This window comes from Hyperolius riggenbachi, chromosome 2 (assembly GCF_040937935.1).
Source record: "Hyperolius riggenbachi isolate aHypRig1 chromosome 2, aHypRig1.pri, whole genome shotgun sequence".
NCBI classification, from domain to species: Eukaryota; Metazoa; Chordata; class Amphibia; order Anura; family Hyperoliidae; genus Hyperolius; species Hyperolius riggenbachi.
Window position 1 is genome coordinate 417,388,417 of NC_090647.1, and position 22,725 is coordinate 417,411,141.

General features: G+C 44.9%; 1 protein-coding gene across 3 annotated transcripts in view; it reads right to left on the minus strand.

The window, feature by feature from the left end:
* Positions 1–22,725, minus strand: part of OTC (ornithine transcarbamylase) — a 134,278-nt gene that overhangs the window by 54,842 nt on the left and 56,711 nt on the right. For all 3 annotated transcript variants that reach the window (XM_068269876.1, XM_068269875.1, XM_068269874.1), the window contains exon 4: positions 5,019–5,106. In XM_068269876.1, coding sequence (XP_068125977.1) covers positions 5,019–5,106 — 88 coding nt within the window. The remainder of the gene's footprint in view (positions 1–5,018; positions 5,107–22,725) is intronic.

The window sequence follows — 22,725 nt, forward strand, 5'->3', positions numbered from 1 at the left end:
TGACAGGGGGTCAGAAAAGTCAGAGATGCTTGAAAATGGGAAAATTCACTTTTTGCACCATAGTTTGTAAACGCTATAACTTTTACCCAAACCAATAAATATACACTGAATGGGGTTTTTTTTATCAAAAACATGTTTGTCCACATTTTTCGCGCTGCATGTATACAGAAATTTTACTTTATTTGAAAAATGTCAGCACAGAAAGTTAAAAAAATCATTTTTTTGCCAAAATTCATGTCTTTTTTGATGAATATAATAAAAAGTAAAAATCGCAGGAGCAATCAAATAGCACCAAAAGAAAGCTTTATTAGTGACAAGAAAAGGAGCCAAAATTCATTTAGGTGGTAGGTTGTATGAGCGAGCAATAAACCGTGAAAGCTGCAGTGGTCTGAATGGAAAAAAAGTGGCCGGTCCTTAAGGGGTAGAAAGCCCTAGGTCCTCAAGTGGTTAAAAAGAATAAAATGCTGAGAATCCCCTATGAAGAGATGGACTAGTCCAAAGCCTGTCACTTCTGTCAGATTTCTACTCCTTACTGTAAGTGACAGCAACATAGGAGAAAAGTATTTTAGTATTAACCTGCCTAGCGTTCTGGACGAGCTGAGGTCGTCCAAAGAAAACTTGCTGGAAATGTTCTGAACGAGCTCAGCTCGTCCTGCACTTTCCCCTCACGCTGTGATCAGCAGCGCTGCAGCAGCCTCTGAAGGCTGCTGCATGCTTCTCCCTAGGGAATCCCTAGGGAGAGAATGTGCTAGGGCGAGCGGGGGGATCCCCCTTCTGTGCGGGGTATTTTGGGCTGGGGGATCCCCCTCTGCGGGTGGGGGGATCCTCCTTCTGTGCGGGGTATTTTGAGCTGGGGGATCCCCCTCTGCGGGTGGGGGGATCCCCCTTCTGTGCGGGGTATTTTGGGCTGGGGGATCCCCCTCTGTGGGTGGGGTAATCCCCCTTCTGTGCGGGGTATTTTGAGCTGGGGGATCCCCCTCTGCGGGTGGGGGGATCCCCCTTCTGTGCGGGGTATTTTGGGCTGGGGGATCCCCCTCTGCAGGTGGGGGGATCCCCCTACTGTGCGGCGTGCGGGTGGCCTCTACCCCTCCCCCCCATCCTCGCTTCCCCCCCCCTTCCCTGTCTAAGCCCTTTGAGCAAATAGAACTACTCACCCAGCGGCCCTCTCCAGCGCAGCACTTCTTCCTCCATCGCAAAGTCCCGTCTGTTTACAGTTACATTACGAGACTTGGTGACGTCACCGCACAGAAGGGGGATCCCCCACCCGCAGAGGGGGATCCCCCAGCCCAAAGGTGAGGATCGAGGGGGGGGAGATCGGGAGGGAGGGGACATCTGGCACCTTATACTCCTGGCTACACCTGGCACCCTATATACCTGGCTCCCCTATATACCTGGCTACACCTGGCACCCTATAACTGGCTACACCTACCTCCCTATAACTGGCTAAACCTGGCACCCTATATACCTGGCTACACACTTGGCTACCCATAGCTGGCTACACTCCTGGCTACCCTGACATCTGGCTACACTCCTGACATCTGGCTACCCTGACATCTGGCTACACTCCTGGCTACCCTGACATCTGGCTACCCTGACATCTGGCTACACTCCTGACTACCCTGACATCTGGCTACACTCCTGGCTACCCTGACATCTGGCTACCCTGACATCTGGCTACACTGACATCTGGCTACACTCCTGGCTACCCTGACATCTGCCTACTCTGACATCTGGCTACACTCCTGACTACCCTGACATCTGGCTACCCTGACATCTGGCTACCCTGACATCTGGCTACACTCCTGACTACCCTGACATCTGGCTACCCTGACATCTGGCTACACTGACATCTGGCTACACTCCTGGCTACCCTGACATCTGGCTACACTCCTGACTATCCTGACATCTGGCTACCCTGACATCTGGCTACACTCCTGGCTACCCTGACACCTGGCTACATGTGGCTCCCTATACACCTGCCTTCACATCTGGGTCTTATACTCACCATTGGCGTGCTGATCCCTCGTCACGTACCTCTGATAGCTTCCCCAGTGCCGTCTTCCATGTCCGTGTATGGATTTTGCTTCTCCCTCAGCGATGACATGTCCCCCGCCGATCGGCGTTGATGACACCAGGGTCACACAGCGTCAACATCTCACTGCAAACATTTTTTTTAAGTTGAATTCAATACAATAACCTGTATTGAATTCAATATTTTTAAAAAATTGATTGGAAAAAAAAAAAGGTTGAAAATTATTGGAAATTAATTGAACCACTTTTTGCACGGAAATCCTGGGGAATCAGAACGCCAGGGAGGCTACTAGGATTTAATGGCAATGCCTCAATAGGAACACTACACAGACAGCAATAAAACCTAGGGACATCGTATAGCCATATTAGTAAGTTAATTTGGTTCTATCCAAAACTAACCTTAGACTATGGTAGAGATTAGATTGTGAGCTTCTCTGAGGGACAGTTAGTGACATGTCTGTGTACCCTGTAAGGCACAGTAGAAGATGCCTGTGCTATAGTGATGCATAACCAGAGGCGGCCTTACAGTACGCGGGGGCCTGCGGCGAGTGTCATATGCGGGGCCTAGAGACACAGATATGCTATAGATGCACACACACACCAGACACACACACAGATACAATAATACAATACAATAACATTTCTATAGCGCTTTTCTCCCATAGGACTCAAAGCGCTTAGGCTCTCTCAGATTCAGTAATTAGTAGGATGAAGTATTCACTCAACAAAAGTTATATTTCTGCAAATGCCAGACTGAACAGGTGGGTTTTCAGTCTGGATTTAAACACGTCCAGGGACGGGGCTGTCCTGATCTGTTGAGGTAAGGAGTTCCAAAACGTAGGGGCAGCATGACAGAAGGCTCTGGGACCAAAAGTTTCCAAGTGGACTCTGGGTATGACTAGATTATTAGAACCTGTGGATCTGAGAATGCGGGGATTGCTACGCAGCTGTAACATATCTTTCATGTATCCAGGGCCTAGATTATTCAGGGATCTCCTCTCGGCATAGACGCTGATACACACGCTGCTTCCTGTTTAGCCGGAAGCAGCGTGTGTATCAGCGTCTATGCCGAGAGGAGATCAGCGGCGAGTGAGCGGCCAGTGGAACGCAGGGAGGTGAGTAGTTATGTACGCTTGCTGCTGCGCTAATTAATTACTCTGCATCTGATCTGAGGGGGGAGCACGGAGGGCGGCCCGGGGAGAGGGAGGGCTGCCCTCCCCGTGGCTCCGGCTCCCCCCTCCATTATGGGGGGAAGCTGCCTATCTAACCTATATTGGGGGACACCTACCTAATCTCACCTATACTTGGGGCAGCTACCTATCTCACCTATACTGGGGGGCAGCTACCTATCTAACCTATACTGGGGGGCACCTACCGAATCTAACCTATACTGGGGGGACCTACCTAATCTAACCTATACTGGGGGGCACCTACCTAATCTAACCTATATTGGGGGACACCTACCTAATCTAACCTATACTCGGGGCAGCTACCTATCTCACCTATACTGGGGGGGCAGCTACCTATCTAACCTATACTGGGGGGCAGCTACCTAATCTAACCTATACTGGGGGCAGCTACCTATCTCAACTATACTGGGGGGCAGCTACCTATCTAACCTATACTGGGGGGCAGCTACGTAATCTAACCAATACTGGGGGACACCTACCTAATCTAACCTATATTGGGGGACACCTACCTAATCTAACCTATACTGGGGGCAGCTACCTATCTCACCTATACTGGGGGGCAGCTACCTAATCTAACTTATACTGGGGGACACCTACCTAATCTAACCTATACTGGGGGGCAGCTACCTATCTCACCTGTACTGGGGGGCAGCTACCTAATCTAACTTATACTGGGGGGCACCTACCTAATGTAACCTATACTGGGGGGCACCTGCCTAATCTAACCTTTACTGGGGGGGCACCTACCTATCTAACCTATACTGGGGGGCACCTACCTATCTAACCTATACTGGGGGCACCTACCTACCTAGCCTATACAGGTGGCAACTATACTGGTTACCTATATTGCAGGCATCTACCTATCTAACCTATACTGGGGGGCACCTACCTATCAAACCTTTACTTGGGGCACTTACTTATCTAACCTTTATTGGGGGCACTTACTTATCTAACCTGTATTGGGGGCACCTACCTACCTAGCTAGCCTATATAGGTGGCAACTATACTGGCTACCTATATTGCAGGCACCTACCTAACTAACCTATACTGGGGGCACCTAGCTATCTAACCTATGCTGGGGGCAACTATTCTGGCTACCTATATTAGAGGCACCCACCTAGCTATCTATACTGGAGGCACCTACTTTGTTAACCTATACCGGGGGCAACTATACTGGCTCACCTATGCCTGGCTACCTATACTGGGAGACCTGGGGGGGGGGCGCAATTTTTACACCCTCGCCCTGGGTGCATTTTAGCCTAGAAACTGCACTGGCTCCAACATTGGCTAATGGGAAGCTGGTGCTGCTGCTATTGACCAGTCTCCCCCGGTTTGCTGCTCCGTGACAAGGTACTGTTACAGAGATATCTGAGGCCCCTGCAGAGGGTGCAGGGCCTTCTTCAAATGTGGGGCCTGGGGCGGTTGCCCCACTTGCCCCCTGAGGCCGCCTCAGTGCATAACAATAATACATTGATTGTTGGATTGTACAGATCCCATAAGCACATCCTTCTGGGTGTTTTACATTCTATTAATATGTATATTCCATATACTTTACTCAGAAAATCTACCAATCTACCAATGGGCACAGTTTTAGCAGGTTAATAATTAAACATAAAATGTATGTATATTAGATAGCTTCCTATGGTTGCTTTGTGTGTTTGATTGTCCTGACATTATTGTAATTACAGTAAGTACACTGTGGTTGAAACTCTGATGATATAAGTTGGAATAATAGAAAACTGCATTTCTTTTGCAGAAACAGAGGAATCTACAGGGGACAGACTGCATGAAACAGACCTTGCTGTGTCCTTCAGGCTTTCATTGACTCCCAAATGAATATCCTGTGTGGTCAGAAAACAGGGATGGCCTCCTAATAAAGCAAATCCTGTAAGTAAAATATATCTATGTGAGTGTAAGAGGCAATAAAAGAAGAAACAGATTAAATACAGCTGAAAGTTTTGCAATAAATATATATATACAATTTGTCATTTCAACAAGAGTATAGACTTGGGGCAACAAAGAACCAATTAAAAAGTATCTATGAGTTAAAGCACTTTATAAACATGAACCGAGCATTTGGAAAGATCACAAAATTGCTTTATTTGTTGTCATGAATTTAAACATTGATACCAAGCATCAGTTTCCTCTATTTCTATTTAATAATAGCTTGACTCACCGGCGTACCTACCGGGGATGCGACCCCCTCAGCCGCAGGGGGGCCCGGGGCTGCTCTGGGGCCCGCTCACTGTGCATGGGGGGAGCGCTGCTCTGGACCCCCCAGCAAGGTGCTCAACTGGCCGCAGCGTTGCGCCAGTTCATTCCCCACAGCCCCGCTCCGGCAGCCTGCATAGTCTCCGGCAGGCAGAGCAGGGCTATGGCAAGATGGCCGCCGAAGAAGCCCTGCACTGGAGACTATTTGTGTCTCTAGTACAGTAGTGTTGTCCGGATCATGAACGATTCGGATCTTTGATCCGAATCTATTTTATGAGTCGATCATCCGAATCATCAAAATGAACGATTCGGATCGCAAAAGGGGCGGGGCCAGGAGCGACACGCCCCCTCTCAGCGGGCAGCGGCGTCCTGGAAGCAGGGATCGCTCTGTTGGATGGGAGCCAGCCTTGCAGGGAGACAGGTAGATGAGAGAGAGGGGACATGGGTGCCACTGCCAGATATGTGTAGAGCACACATACTGGCTATAACGTGCTGCCCATTATAGGCTGTCTGTTCCGTAGTGCTGCACAGTGATCACATTGGAAGCTTTTGGCTCAGCACAGCTCAGTAACTTTGCAGGCACTGTGATTGAAAGGCAATATAATCCTCCTGCACTCGGCACTAAACAGCTGCACTTATCTTCTGGGAATGCTTTCTTTCACTGTGCGACCTTTTCTTTCAAAGTACACAGATGCACATATAGGTGAAACATATGTAAAGCATATGATTGCTGCATGTGGGTATTGTGTGCAAACATTTCTGCTCTCTGCTCGTCCCTCCTCCCTTCCCTGTCCACTCCCTGCCCTCTGTCCATCTTCTCCCCTTCTCTGTGTGTCCACTCCCTCCCCTTCTCCTGTCCACAGACCTGTCCTGCTGTTCATTTCACCCCCGAATGCTTCCGGTAGTAAAATGATCCGAGATTCGGATCAAAGATCCGGATCTCTTCAATGATCCGATTCGAATCATCCGGATCATTGAAAAGATCCGAACTTCCCATCTCTATAGTACAGGGCTTCGGCAGCCATCTTGCTGTAGCCCTGCACTCTGCCTGTCAGCGCGGGATATGTGCTGCAGGAGGACTCGGGGAGCTGCGAGCCAGATGCCGGGAGAGGAGAAGACTTCTGTCAGGTAAGTGAATTGTGTTTTTTTTAACAGGTGCATTTTTATTTCTAGTGTCTGCTGCCTACATTGTGATTTTCAGGTGTCTGCTGCACACATTACGATTTTCTGGTCACTGCTGCCCACATTATGATTTTCAGGTGTCTGCTGCCCACATTACGATTTTCTGGTCACTGCTGCCCACATTGCGATTTTCTGGTGTATGCTGCCCACATTACGATTTCCTGGTCACTGCTGCCCACATTGCGATTTTCTGGTCACTGCTGCCCACATTATGATTTTCAGGTGTCTGCTGCACACATTACGGCTGCCCACATTGCGATTTTTCTAGTGTCTGCTGCCCACATTACGATTTTCAGGTGTCTGCTGCCCACATTACGATTTTCTGGTCACTGCTGCCCTCATTGCGATTTTCTGGTCACTGCTGCCCACATTGCGATTTTCTGGTGTCTGCTGCCCACATTACGATTTTCAGGTGTCTGCTGCCCACATTACGATTTTCTGGTGTCTGCTGCCCACATTACGATTTTCAGGTGCCTGCTGCCCACATTTTACGATTTTCAGGTGTCTGCTGCCCACATTATGATTTTCTGGTGTCTGCTGCCCACATTGCGATTTTCTGGTGTCTGCTGCCCACATTGCGATTTTCTGGTGTCTGCTGCCCACATTACGATTTTCTGGTGTCTGCTGCCCACATTGCGATTTTCAGGTGTCTGCTGCCCACATTACGATTTTCTGGTCACTGCTGCCCACATTGCGATTTTCTGGTCACTGTTGCCCACATTGCGATTTTCAGGTGTCTGCTGCCCACATTACGATTTTCAGGTGTCTGCTGCCCACATTGCGATTTTCAGGTGTCTGCTGCCCACATTACGATTTTCAGGTGTCTGCTGCCCACATTGCGATTTTTTGGTGTCTGCTGCCCACATTACGATTTTCTGGTGTATGCTGCCCACATTAGGATTTTCTGGTGACTGCTGCCCACATTGCGATTTTCTGGTCACTGCTGCCCACATTGCGATTTTCTGGTGACTGCTGCCCACATTGCGATTTTCTGGTGACTGCTGCCCACATTGCGATTTTCTGGTGTCTGCTGCCCACATAAGGATTTTCTGGTGACTGCTGCCCACATAAGGATTTTCTGGTGACTGCTGCCCACATAAGGATTTTCTGGTGACTGCTGCCCACATAAGGATTTTCTGGTGACTGCTGCCGACATTAGGATTTTCTGGTGTGTGCTGCCCACATTATGTTATTCTGGTGACTGACTGCTGCCCACATTACGATTTTCTGGCCCACATTATGATTTTCTGTTGAACACTGCCCACGTTACGATTGTCTGGTGAATGCTGTCCATGTTACAATTTTCTGGTGAACGCTGCCCACATTACGATATTCTGGTGAACTCTGCCCACATTACGATTTTCTGTCCCACATTACGATATTCTGGTGAACGCTGCCCACATTACGATTGTCTGGTGAATGCTGTCCACGTTACAATTTTCTGGTGACTGCTGCTCACGTTACGATTTTCTGGCGACTGGTGCCCACATTACGATTTTCTGGTGAACTCTGCCCACATTATTATTTTCTAAAGGCCCACATTACGATTTTCTGGTGAACTCTGCCCACATTACGATTTTCTGGCCCGCATTACGATTGTCTGGTAAAATGCTGCCCACTTTACAATTAATTTACAGTGAAACGCTGCCCCATTACGATTATTTGGCACCTATGGGGGGGGGCCCCATCCAAATATTCGCAGGGGGGCCCAGTGATTTCTAGTTACGCCCCTGGCTTGACTTTATGGCATTTGTAGGTCAAGGCACAAAGAGCCTGTACCCACAGTTCAGCATGGTCTTAATTGTGTCCAAGTCTTAATTGTGTCTGCCTTCTGTCACCCACAGATTTCCAAACACCTCCTCCACTGACCATAGCAGACAAGGTAAGAGAAAGAGGGAAAAGGTGAGAAGGTGGGCCAGAAGAAAAAGAGTTGGTGGGAATAGAGTCACATGGCCATATTCTATTGCAGAACTTGCCAGCGCTAAGTGTTGGCTAATTCTTAAACTAGGCGATGGGAGCATCGCCTAATCCAATTCAACCTAACCCCCCTCCTTGGCAAAGATCTCGCTTAGGCGATATAATCTCCCAGCGAGTTCTTTACACGCTATCCAGTTGTTCTTTTCATACCTCCTAGGAAGCGATGCTTCTTAGCAGACATGAGCATTAGCTTAGACCTGCAAAGAGCAGGTCAAAACCAGCTAATGTCCCCACTGCATCTGGGGATATCCAGTAATAAGGAGAACCCCAGAGCTTCCCGTTGGGCTGCCACACATCTCCGTATTCCCCTGTAGTTGTGCCCTTCATCCGCAAGTAATATACATATCGCCACTAATCACCCATCGCCTCTCGCGGTGGTGCAGGCATGTTCGGCAGGTGCAAGTGCATGTGTGGGGAGCAAGGCCATGGTGCTGAAGGACAGGGTAAAGCCTCGCTCCCCGTCACCTGGAAAAAGGGAGCATCACTCAGGCTTTCGCCTGAGTAATGCTCCCTAACGATTGCCCATCGCACAAAGGAAACTGGCAATAGGATTTGCCGGTAATCCTTGCGTGATGGCAAGGTGATAAGTAGTTTGCATCCGCAAGCTAATTATCACCTTGAATAGAATATGGCGCATAGAAAGAAGAGTTGTGGAGTGAAGAGAGAGAAATGTTGAGAGATAACCAGGTTACAGAGAAGTAGGAGGGTCAAAAAGAGAGCTAGAGAACTAGAGAGAAACAGAGAGAGGCAGTGGAGAGAGACAAAGCACACAGAGAGAAAGAGATGGTTGTAGAGTTGAGCTGAAATTTTCGTAATTTCGCATTACTATAATTACGCATGCGAAATTTGCGATTACGATGCGAAATTAGCGTAGCGAAATTGCCATTAAAATCGTAATTGAAAATACCGTAAGCGTAATTTTCAACGCGAAATTTCGCGTTTCGTTCATGCCGTAATTTCGCATTAAACGCTACCGTAATTTCGCGTTAAACCGTAACGCTCCGTATAATATAAAAAAGCCGCCGACTTTAAGGGTTAATAGCAAAGCCCCCTTAAATGCTAAGAGCCTCAAATTTGGAGAATATATTAAGGAGATCAGGAGGAATAAGAGGAAAAATTTTTTTTTCAAAAAGACCTTATAGTTTTTGAGAAAATCGATGTTAAAGTTTCAAAGGAAAAATGTAAACATTTAAAAACCCGCCGACTTTAACGGTTAATAGCAAAGCCTGCTTAAAGTTTAGGAACACCAAATTCCCAGGGTATATTAAGGGGATCAGTGGGAATAAGAGGAAAAAAATTTTTTTCAAAAAGACCTTATAGTTTTTGAGAAAATCGATTTTTAAGTTTCAAGGGCGAAAATGTCTTTTAAATGCGGAAAATGTCAGTTTTTTTTGCACAGGTAACAATAGTGTATTATTTTCATAGATTCCCCCAAGTGGGAAGAGTTTTACTTACTTCGTTCTGAGTGTGGGAAATATAAAAAAAAAACGACGTGGGGTCCCCCCTCCCAGACCTCTTTAACCCCTTGTCCCCCATGCAGGCTGGGATAGCCAGAATGCGGAGCACCGGCCGCGTGGGGCTCCGCACCCTGACTATACCAGCCCGCATGGTCCATGGATTGGGGGGTCTCGGAAGGGGAGGGGCAGCCAAGCTTTCCCCTCCCCCTCCGAGCCCTTGTCCAATCCAAGGACAAGGGGCTCTTCTCCACCTCCGATGGGCGGTGGAGGTGGAGGCCGCGATTTCCTGGGTGGGGGGTTTATGGTGGAATCTGGGAGTCCCCTTTAAAAAGGGGTCCCCCAGATGCCCACCCCCCTCCCAGGAGAAATGAGTATAGAGGTACTTGTAGTACCCCTTACCCATTTCCTTTAAGAGTTAAAAGTAAATAAACACACAAACACATAGAAAAAGTATTTTAATTGAACAAAAAACATAACCACGAAAAAAGTCCTTTAATATTCTTAATTAACCATTAATACTTACCTGTCCCTTTAAATAAATGATCCCACGCAATATCCTCGGAAATGTTCTATCAGTTACAATGTAACAAAGTTATTATGTAACAACTTTGTTACATTGTAACTACGCCGCACCCGACGTCACTCACCGCCGCCGCCGCCACCGCGTCTGCGCTGCAGGACCCGAGCTCTGAGCTATAGCTCAGAGCTCTCAAAAGCATCTTTGTATTTGGGCTCCAAGGAGCCCCATTGGTCCTTAGCAGACCAATGGGGTTCCTTCTGATTTGAAGGAACCCCATTGGTCTGCTAAGGACCAATGGGGCTCCTTGGAGCCCAAATACAAAGATGCTTTAGAGAGCTCTGAGCTATATAGCTCAGAGCTCTGTCGGGTCCGTGCAGGACGCTAAGTCCCCGCCGGCTCCGCTGCCCTCCCCGCCTCTCCCACATGTCACCCACATGTCACCCACATGTGGGTGACATGTGGGTGACAGATGTGGGCGGGGTGGACAGCGGGAGCTGCGGGGACTTAGCGTCCTGCACGGACGCGTATGCGGCGGCTGAGCGGCGAGTGGCGTCGGGTGCGGCGTAGTTACAATGTAACAAAGTTGTTACATAATAACTTTGTTACATTGTAACTGATAGAACATTTCCGAGGATATTGCGTGGGATCATTTATTTAAAGGGACAGGTAAGTATTAATGGTTAATTAAGAATATTAAAGGACTTTTTTCCTGGTTATGTTTTTTGTTCAATTAAAATACTTTTTCTATGTGTTTGTGTGTTTATTTACTTTTAACTCTTAAAGGAAATGGGTAAGGGGTACTACAAGTACCTCTATACTCATTTCTCCTGGGAGGGGGGTGGGCATCTGGGGGACCCCTTTTTAAAGGGGACTCCCAGATTCCACCATGAACCCCCCACCCAGGAAATCGCGGCCTCCACCTCCACCGCCCATCGGAGGTGGAGAAGAGCCCCTTGTCCTTGGATTGGACAAGGGCTCGGAGGGGGAGGGGAAAGCTTGGCTGCCCCTCCCCTTCCGAGACCCCCCAATCCATGGACCATGCGGGCTGGTATAGTCAGGGTGCGGAGCCCCACGCGGCCGGTGCTCCGCATTCTGGCTATCCCAGCCTGCATGGGGGACAAGGGGTTAAAGAGGTCTGGGAGGGGGGACTCCACGTCGTTTTTTTTTTATATTTCCCACACTCAGAACGAAGTAAGTAAAACTCTTCCCACTTGGGGGAATCTATGAAAATAATACACTATTGTTACCTGTGCAAAAAAAACTGACATTTTCCGCATTTAAAAGACATTTTCGCCCTTGAAACTTAAAAATCGATTTTCTCAAAAACTATAAGGTCTTTTTGAAAAAATTTTTTTTCCTCTTATTCCCACTGATCCCCTTAATATACCCTGGGAATTTGGTGTTCCTAAACTTTAAGCAGGCTTTGCTATTAACCGTTAAAGTCGGCGGGTTTTTAAATGTTTACATTTTTCCTTTGAAACTTTAACATCGATTTTCTCAAAAACTATAAGGTCTTTTTGAAAAAAAAAATTTCCTCTTATTCCTCCTGATCTCCTTAATATATTCTCCAAATTTGAGGCTCTTAGCATTTAAGGGGGCTTTGCTATTAACCCTTAAAGTCGGCGGCTTTTTTATATTATACGGAGCGTTACGGTTTAACGCGAAATTACGGTAGCGTTTAATGCGAAATTACGGCATGATACGACTGTAATGCGAAAATTACGCGAAAATTACGCTTACGCGAAATCTTGCGAAATCCTTCTTCGTTACGATTATGTACTTACGGCCATAATCGTAATTACACTAATTACGCGAAATTTCGCAAAATCGTAATTAGGTCATTACGCTCATCTCTAGATGGTTGAGAGTGAGAAAAATAGAGAGGTAGTGGAGAAAAATGTCTTAATAGATTTTTGACATGTTTTTATTAAATTAACAATTCATATATTAGAAATACTGAGCGGTGTATGCCAGACTTTAGATTAGATGAGTGTGCAGGGTGGTTGGGTTTAGAGCAAGCATGACTCTTCAAGATTGGCTTTTGTTTTCTAACTTATTCTTAGATAACTCTGTCATAAAGAAATATGGGCCCAATCCAATTAACTTTTTCTCCCAAGTTTTCTCCTAGATTATATTTTAGTATCTTGTCAATTGAACGCCTTTTAAGCCACCAGCAAGCAAAAATACTCAGAATAATTTTAATTGTACTTTTAACCTCTATATTTTTCTTAATTGTAGAGTGCTGAAAAGTTATTTTAAACAGAAGATGAAACATTATCTTGTAGGAGAAAACTTAGACAAAAAAGTTAATTGGATTGGGCCCTATGAGTTTCATAATAAAAAAAATAGTTTTGGATTTTTTTCATACGCTTTTTTTTTGCAGTATTTCAAAAATAAATATTCAAATTTGTATTAGCTTGTGGTTTAAAGCACTCTTGTGGTTTAATCACTTCACCTCCAAGGGTTTTTCCCCTTAAAAAAACCAGAGCACTTTTCACCTGTCAGCGCTTCTTCCATTCATTCACCTATAACCTATTACTACTTATCACAATGAAACAATCTATATCTTGTTTTTTTGCCCCCAATTAGGCTTTCTTTGGGGGATACTTTTTGCTAGGAAGTATTTAATTCTAAATGTATTTTAAAAGGAAAAGGAAGAAAAAAATGGAAAAAAACATTATTTCTCCGTTTTCGGCCATTATAGTTTTAAAATAATAAATGCTACCTTAATTAAAACCAAAACATTTTATTTAGCAATTTAACCCGGTTATTGCAACATATAAAATGTTTCCCTTGTACAATGTATGGCGCCAATATTTTATTTGGAATTAAAGGTGCATTTTTTCAGTTTTACAGCCATCCCTAATTACAAGCCCATTATTTATAAAGTAACAATAATATTCCCTCTTGACATACATATTAAAAAGGTTCAGTCCTAAGGTAACTATTTATGCTTTCATTTTAATTGTAATTTTTTTTTTCAAGATGTCCTCGCGCATAACTTCCCTATGCTTAGTATTACTACGCATAGAGGAAGTAATGCATGGATGTGTAAGTATGCGTTTCTGGGAATGAGAGTGCCGTTTAATAGACAGTAGCGTTCATTCACATGGGGACTTAGATCAATGAATGGCAACTTTGTTCCCATTTATTAATCCTCTGGCTAACGGTTAGTGGTGGTAACGATCGCGGGAGCGCACGGGGCGAGCGGGAAGGGACATAGCAGCTACGTCCCTGCACGGAGTTATAGCATTTTGTAGGGACGTAGTTACTAGTCTTGGGGAGGTGAAGGGGTAAAAGCATTTTTTGGAATATATACAGCCTTGGGCATTTTGGTCCAGTGTATAAATATCAGAACAGGTTAGCTGGGATCTTCTGATAAAGCCTGCATCTTTTAAAACTGTGGCATGTCCAGCCTCACTTTTATTCTTTGCTTGTAGATTTATAATGTAAATAAAAGAAAAGGTGTGGTTTAGATTCAAAAAGATGAATGTTTATATTTATGTCTATTGTATGTCTACTTAAATTGGGTTTGTTTGTTTTTTTAAACTTGAGTACTTTTATATCTATTTAATGTTCAAGTTGGGTGTAGAATATGTAGTGCTAGTTTCATTGGCCAGGTGTGGTTAGAGTATACAGTTCCTATCTTGGCTAAGCAAAGCTGTTCTTGCTGGCAGTTTTATTGGTTATCCTCCTGTTTTTCAAGGTAACAAATCCTCATAATGAAATTCCCCTTCATAACCCTAACTTCCATCTGTAATGTTAACCTCTTACTTAATTCTAAACTCGCTTCAATCTAACCCCACTTTACAGCTAACCTCTTCCTGATGCCTTTAATCCTAACCAATAACACTAACCTCCCTCTTCTCCTCCCAAGTAACAGTATCCCCACTTATTGGGCCAGATTTAATGAAGTATTACTGAAAGTTTATTTTCTTCTTAAAGCCATTGGGAATCAAAATATTTTTTTTTTAAATGACATTGATGGATGTGAAATAAAAAGTCTGTCTGTGTACCTCTTTACATTATCGCCGCTCCCCCCGCCCCTGGACGTTAAGTACAGCCCGAAAATCGTGCCTCTCACATCCAAGATGGCTGCCGACCTTTGCTTTAACTTCCGGGTCGGCAGCCTCTTCCTCCCATCTATCTCCCATTCTCAAGCACCGATAAAATAGCGCGAGAGAAGGAGATTTTCGGGTGCACGGCCGTGATTACATGCACGCGCGCACACGTATAGAACATCGCGCGGGCACGCAGCACTTGAGACTGTGACTCATGAATGCACAGTCAAAGGAGCTGCCGGCACAATAGAAACGTGTGAAGGTATGTTAGTACCTTCACTGAGCAATAGGTATACTAAAAATGTTCGATCACAGCCCACAGTAGGGGAGCCGCGCATCAACGGGAGCGCGACTGAAAGGGCGGAGCAAGGGGAGGAGATGGCTGCCCATCTCGGAGGAGTGACAGAGCAGGGAAAAGAAGCTCTGCCTTCTCTTCCCTAATACAATATTCGACCGAACTGGTCAAAGAAGAAAAACAGTTTTGGGGGGCCAAGGAACATAAATAATTACGAACTGAGGACAGACTGATACAGGAGAATGAGGTAGGCTGTGCTGCATAGCTAAAAAAATAAAATAAAACGGTTCCCATTGACTTTAGAGTGGACCTGAGCTCTTGCACAGGACAAAAGAAAAACATAGAGAAATGCTCCCTGTATGTATTTAGATAGTATAGCCTGTTTAATTCCCCCTCATTTGTGTCCAATCCCAAATTGTAATTTGATCTCTCCCCTGTGTCACGTGACTGGCATGGTAGAGATGGCAGATAAGCTCATTTGAAAGCACAGGATGCTAACAATATGTTTGCTTCCATGAAACAGGAAGTAGAAACAGTGCAGATTTATTTTAGGATTTGTATCAGCTGTAACAAAGAAATGTTTTTTGTTTCAGGCCCCCTGTACACAGCAAATTTGATTTGCATTTCCAATTTGCAATTCCGATTTTCCCTGCATGCTATCAACACAAGAAGACACATGCAGAAAAAACTCAGCATGCAGTACCAATAAAAAATCGGAATCGCATGTAAAATCATGTGAAAATCGCAAATCGGAATTGGAATCGCATGTAGTGTGCAAGAGCCCTCAAGGTTATTATGCTGTTGCGTATCTTTTAGAGCAGAGAGGACGTTCCGAGTTCAGGTCCGCTTTAAACAGTTCTAACCAGCTGTTAGAACTGTAAGGACTGTACTGTATGAAAATAAGAAACTTCTTCAAACCTACTTAATTGTGGCAGTTTAGCGTGAATTTCTAGAACTGCACTACAGTTAAGAAAAGTGCAAATCCATCCATCAACTGCCGCATATTAACCACATAATGACCGCCTTCAGCCGCTACTCGTTATGTGCTGGCTGGCCGGGGATCGCGCGCTGCTATGCGCGCGCATCGGCCGGCAATAGGCTCCACCCACCTGCAATGTCAACCCGCCGGCCATTCGGAAGCGCCGGCCGGTTGTTAACCCCTCAATCGCCGCATAGGAAGCGTATAATACGCTTTGTAATGTATACAAAGTGTATTATACAGGCTGCCTCCTGCCCTGGTGGTCCCAGTGATCGAGGGACCACCAGGGCAGGCTGCAGCCCCCCAGGTAAGCACCCAAACACACTGATCCTGCCCCCCTGCCCTCTGATCGCCCACAGCACCTCTCAGACCCCCCCCAGCCCACCCCCGAGACCCCTGTTTGCACCCAATCACCCCCCTTAATCACCCATCAATCACTCCCTGTCACTATCTATCAGCGCTATATTATAGATTAGGTCCTAAACTGCTCCCTGGGAGCTCCTGATCACCCCCACCCCTCAGACTCTCCCCAGGCCCCCCCAGACTCCCCCTGTGTACTGTATACATCTATTCTTCCCTGTAATCACCCACTGATCACCTGTCAATCACCTGTAAATCACCCATCAATCACCCCCTGTCACCACCTGTCACTGCCACCCATCAGATCAGACCCTGATCTGATCACCCACCCACACCATCAGATCGCCCGCAGACCCACCCTCAGATCACCTCCAAAGTGCACTGTTTACATCTGTTCTTCCCTCTAATCACCCACTGAACACCCATCAATCACCCATCAATCACACTTTGTCACCACCTGTCACTGCTACCTAAATGACAATTTTTTTATTTTTTTTACACACAATTGTCCATTTACAGAGATATTTCTCCCACCTAGCATGGGTATGTGTAAAAAATACACCACAAAACACATTATACTACTTCTCCTGAGTACGGCGATACCACATGTGTGACACTTTTTTGCAGCCTAGGTGCGCCAAGGGGCCCAACGTCCTATTCACAGGTCATTTTGAGGCATTTGGTTTCCAGACTACTCCTCGCGGTTTAGGGCCCCTAAAATGCCAGGGCAGTATAGGAACCGCACAAGTTACCTCATTTTAGAAAGTTAGTTGTATGGTGGGTTCATAGAAGATTTTATTTTTTGTCACAAGTTAGTGGAAAATGACACTTTGTGAAAAAAAAAACAATAAAAATCAATTTCCGCTAACTTGTGACAAAAAATAAAATCTTCTATGAACTCACCATATTCCTAATGGAATACCTTGGGGTGTCTTCTTTCTAAAATGGGGTTAATTGTGGGGTTCCTATACTGCCCTGGCATTTTAAGGGCCCTAAAATGTGAGGAGTAGTCTAGAAACCAAATGCCTCAAAATGACCTGTGAAATTCTAAAGGTACTCATTGGACTTTGGGCCCCTTAGCGCACCTAGGCTTCAAAAAAGTGTCACACATGTGGTATTGCCGTACTCAGGAGAAGTAGTATAATGTGTTTTAGGGTGTATTTTTACACATACCCATGCTGGGAGGGAGAAACATCTCTGTAAATGGACAATTGTGTGTAAAAAAATCAAAAAATTGTAATTTACAGAGAGATTTTTCCCACCCAGCATGGGTATATGTAAAAATACACCCCAAAACACATTATACTACTCCTGAGTACGGCGATACCACATGTGTAACACTTTTTTGCAGCCTAGATGCTCTAAAGGGCCCAACGTCCAATGAGTACCTTTAGGATTTTACAGGTCATTTTGAGACATTTGATTTCAAGACTACTCCTCACGGTTTAGGGCCCCTAAAATGCCAGGGAAGTATAGGAACCCCAAAAATTACCCCATTTTAGAAAGAAGACACCCCAAGGTATTCCGTTAGGAGTATAGGGAGTTCATAGAAGATTTTATTTTTTGTCACAAGTTAGCGGAAAATGACACTTTGTGAAAAAAAACTGTAAAAATCTATTTCCGCTAACTTGTGACAAAAAATAAAATCTTTTATGAACTCACCATACTCCTCTCACACACACCGTATTTTTTTTTTTTCATTTTGGTTGTGATAGATAGGAAGCAAAGATTGGTTCGTTGATGGTGTAATGAACGATTTTTCTTCCGATCAGAATTTCTGGTCGCTCAAATGATTTTTTGCTAGAAATTGGACCGTTAGTGGCCACCTTGAGATTATTTACAACCAATTCAATCAGAATTTCTGATTGCTGAAACAATTTTTTGCTAGAAATTGGACCGTTAGTGGCCACCTTTAGATACAGTTTAGTAGGAACTAATGAACTTATGTTTTGAGAGGAAACCCATGCAAACAGTAAGGAGAATGTATACACTCCATCCAGATGCTGATGCAAACTATGTCGCCTAATAACTTATTTAACACTTTTTTTAGAGGTTAACAAACAAAATATGTTCAAAGGAAATTAAATAAAATTTGAAATTACCTTTTTGCATTAGTTCTATTTATTTTCTAGTAAATAAAATATAAAATTACTTTTTTTGTTTTGCTTTAGTTCTACTAATTTTCTACTTGCTTTGATCTTGAAAGGAGGCTACATAAATAGGGTGAAAAAGATGAGTCATAAGAAAACTTCAGTGCTTTAGAGCCCTTGTATCAACTAAGGTTTTGTGTTTTAAGTAATCCAATATGAATTTCAAATCGATAAACTTTCTTTATGTTCAGCTTCCAGTAGTGAGAAATGCCACAGAAAGCACATCTAATAGTAGAGGTAATTGTATTTCTGTGGAAAGGGATCTTGCGGTTATAAGTGATTTAAAAGAGAAGTGGTGAGATCATTATCCAATCATCTATGGTCTGGGTTGTGGACCAAACCCTTTTCACCACTTGTTGCTTAATTGCTACAAATGAATTAGATGTCACTCTTATATTATTTCCCAAAGAGCCCAACTTTAACAGAAAAATATCTGTGTAGATACTTTTTCATTTCGACTATTTCGAAAAGCAGCAACAGCCAGGGATTCAGTCACTATGAAGGTTTTATTAAGTCATGCAATGAACATGATAATGAATATTGTAGCTTTAAATTTGGAATTTTCTTCAGGCATTATTTTTCTCCTTATTCAGATGAAGATTATTATTATTATTATTATTTATTGTATTTATAAAGCGCCAACATATTACGCAGCGCTGGACAATAAATATATACAATGATACAAGGATGACATACATAGGGTTATACACATAGAACAAAGTTATGCATACAAATTGTACAAAATACATGATCATGCAATATGGGCTGGTTAGGTAGGCCCAGTAATACAAGTACAGGCTGTCATAGGACAGGAGTACATGATCCTGTAGATTACACTAGGGAGTGGAGGACCCTGCCAGAGGCTTACAATCTAAAGGGAGGGGTGGAAACACTAGGGGGGAAAGATGAAGAATGAAGTAGAAAATAATGTCAACCAAAATTGATCTATCATATTCCATTGTCACATACTGTGTTTCAAACTCATCCCTTTAATTACTGACACATATGAATTATACAGGTTTCGTGCTTAGGTGGATGCAGTTAAGATACTGATTATGAGTAAGTAGCCCCAGAACCTGTATAACTTAGATGTGTCAGTAATTAAAGGGATACGTTGGCAACACTGGTCACATATGAGGTGAGGAGATGGACTTTCCTGTCACCCATGTGGCTGTATGGATAAGGCAACAGCAGCAAAGTCAAATCCTAAGAAGAACCATTGAGACAGGCAAAACCATGACCGGGCAGGGCCCATAGAGGTCGGACCTACCATTTACCTGAAATAAAAGCCGTGACACCCAATTGGAGTTTAAAGGCCACAGCTTTAATACAGATTTAAGATAATACAATCTAGAAAAACAATTAAATCAATCATGCATTAAGCAATAATAATAAGAATAACTTGCGTAAACCGCGCTCTGACAGGTCCCGTGACAATGCCTTTCCTCTTTGTGAATGTCACAGTACCAACCACCGGCTTGCGCTAAAACCTTGTGCCACTGACCCGCGCCAGTGACACCCATTAAACTTTGCGCCACTGAACCTTGCCAGTGACACCTATGGTGCCATTAACCAGTCGATGACCCACCCTAGAGCCACCTAGTTTAATGACCCAGAAACCATTGTGCCTCCATGGCACCCATATATCATAACCAGCACTATGCACTCTTAGCATAAATGCCTTACTCCGTTCGCCAAGCGCGGTGTGTACTTCTGGTTTCGATGTCGTCCAGGCCGGCATTGTCACGGACCCGCCTCTTGCTGTGACGAATCTGTTAGGATACAACAAGGGTAGCATAGTTAGGGTATGTTCCCAACACCCATGTGGCCACTTGCGGGATTCTGACAAGCGGTGCACAGGGAGGGTGGGTGGGAGAGTTTCCTGTATCCTATTTGGGCAGAAAGAGAGAGCAGCTCTCCTGCTCTTTTCCTATAATGCCTGGGGGAAGGTACCCCTTCGGGCGCTCCACCTTTAATTCACACCTGAGCCGAATTGTGCCTGTTCAGTCCATCCCAGGGCCCGCCCAGTCATGCCCCTTTCGTTCCAGCTGTGCCTGAACTCTCGGGTTACTTGACCGGGCAGGGCCCATAGAGGTCGGACCTACCATTTACCTGAAATAAAAGCCGTGACACCCAATTGGAGTTTAAAGGCCACAGCTTTAATACAGATTTAAGATAATACAATCTAGAAAAACAATTAAATCAATCATGCATTAAGCAATAATAATAAGAATAACTTGCGTAAACCGCGCTCTGACAGGTCCCGTGACAATGCCTTTCCTCTTTGTGAATGTCACAGTACCAACCACCGGCTTGCGCTAAAACCTTGTGCCACTGACCCGCGCCAGTGACACCCATTAAACTTTGCGCCACTGAACCTTGCCAGTGACGCCCATGGTGCCATTAACCAGTCGATGACCCACCCTAGAGCCACCTAGTTTAATGACCCAGAAACCATTGTGCCTCCATGGCACCCATATATCATAACCAGCACTATGCACTCTTAGCATAAATGCCTTACTCCGTTCGCCAAGCGCGGTGTGTACTTCTGGTTTCGATGTCGTCCAGGCCGGCATTGTCACGGACCCGCCATGGCATTCGGGCTTGCCGCTTCAAGGACGAATGCCCGCCCTCAAACAGAGCGCGGCTTCTAGGGCTTCTCCTAACCCAGACAGAAAAATCTCATTACCCAGAACGCTCAGGTGAACCCTATCGTTTTGAAAATGCCCCTCCTGACTCTCTAGCAATTTGTGACGGACGGCTATGCCCCCCTTTTGTGCTATACATTTCAAAATAGCTCTGTTGATTCTTCGCCTGGAACGGTTTAAGATTCTTTCCGGGGGAGGTGGGCGCCAGTTAGATCTCGGGATCATTACGGATCATATAATGGTTGCCCGCGGGAGCTCCTGACTAACTTGTCTAAAAAGTTCTTTTGTATCCAGCATCAGGAGATGCATTGGCTTCGTCCCTACTTTGTTTCCCCCTATGTGTCTTATGACTATATCTGGCTACTCCCTAACCCTGGCTAGATATGTCAGATTTTTGGCCTAGCCCTTCCACCTTTGCCCCTGGGAACCTAAACCAGTGTACCTCCAAGTCCCCTCTTACCTGCCCCGGCCACTGACCCCATCCCATGATCCGAGACGGGGACAAAGCCACGGGTGTATGTTACTTACCTAGAAGGTAAAGAGACTATATCTACCCCAAACGAGCATGTATTAACGCTACCACTACGTTTTTTTTTTTTGTTTTTTTTTTTATTTATTTTTATATATATGTATATACATATGCACACATACCTGCAGCTAGTGCTCTGCCAGGTGTTTGGGGCTGTTGTCGCCCTGCCCTTTCGGCTAAATGGCATTATTCCCTTCTTTGTACACCTTTACTTGCGGCTACTGTTCCGCCAAGCATGGGAGTAGGACTGTCCAATGGGCATCGGAGTCTCCCTCCCAACGCCCTTTCCTGTGGCTAGTGGTCCGCCAGGTTCAGCTGCGTATAGAACGTCGACAAACTTGCGATGTGCCTCGGCCCTAGCCCTCCACTTGCAGCTAGTGCTCTGCCAGGTGTGGGCGGACATAGTGCGGCAACCGAATTTGTGACGCGACGCGGCCCCAACCCCACATTTTTCAGCAGCTACCGCTCTGCCAGGTGTGGATGGACGTAAGTTTGGTTTTTCTTACCGCTACATGGTTTGATGCATATAACCAACTATATCGGCCCTTCGTGTAACGTTTAAATGACCCTGAGTCGGTAAATACTTCATATGCGTAAAGTAATATCCCCTTTACATAGAGAGGTTGTTGTAATTGTGCCCATTGATGCAATGGTCATTTTGTAGCATGTAACACATTTATACTGCACTGAGACATTACCGTGAGCCCAATGCCCGGTTTTGTTTTTAATATTGAAAATTCTAAATAAGATGGGCCATCATGGCTCCGTTGCCTTAGTTTCTGAAATATTTTCTGAGGGAAGGTCACTGATCAATATGGGAGGGGGAAAAAAAAGGGGTGGGGCAAAATACAGGGGGAGGGGGGCTTATGAAGATCCCAAATCAGTGATTAATGTTTATACTGTATTTACTGTATACCCTGGGTATATAATTTACCAAATTTATAATTTAGTAATGAGTGTATATAAGACATATATTCTATGATGCAATCCTCATTGCATTTTTTTTTTTTTTTCTTTTTTTTTTTTTTGGCAATCCAATATAATCTATACCCTGCAATGACCAGCAGTTATACTAGATGTGTCATGTGATGCAGTCCTCTTATGGATAATTTTGCTCATTTTAAGTGTAGGTTTA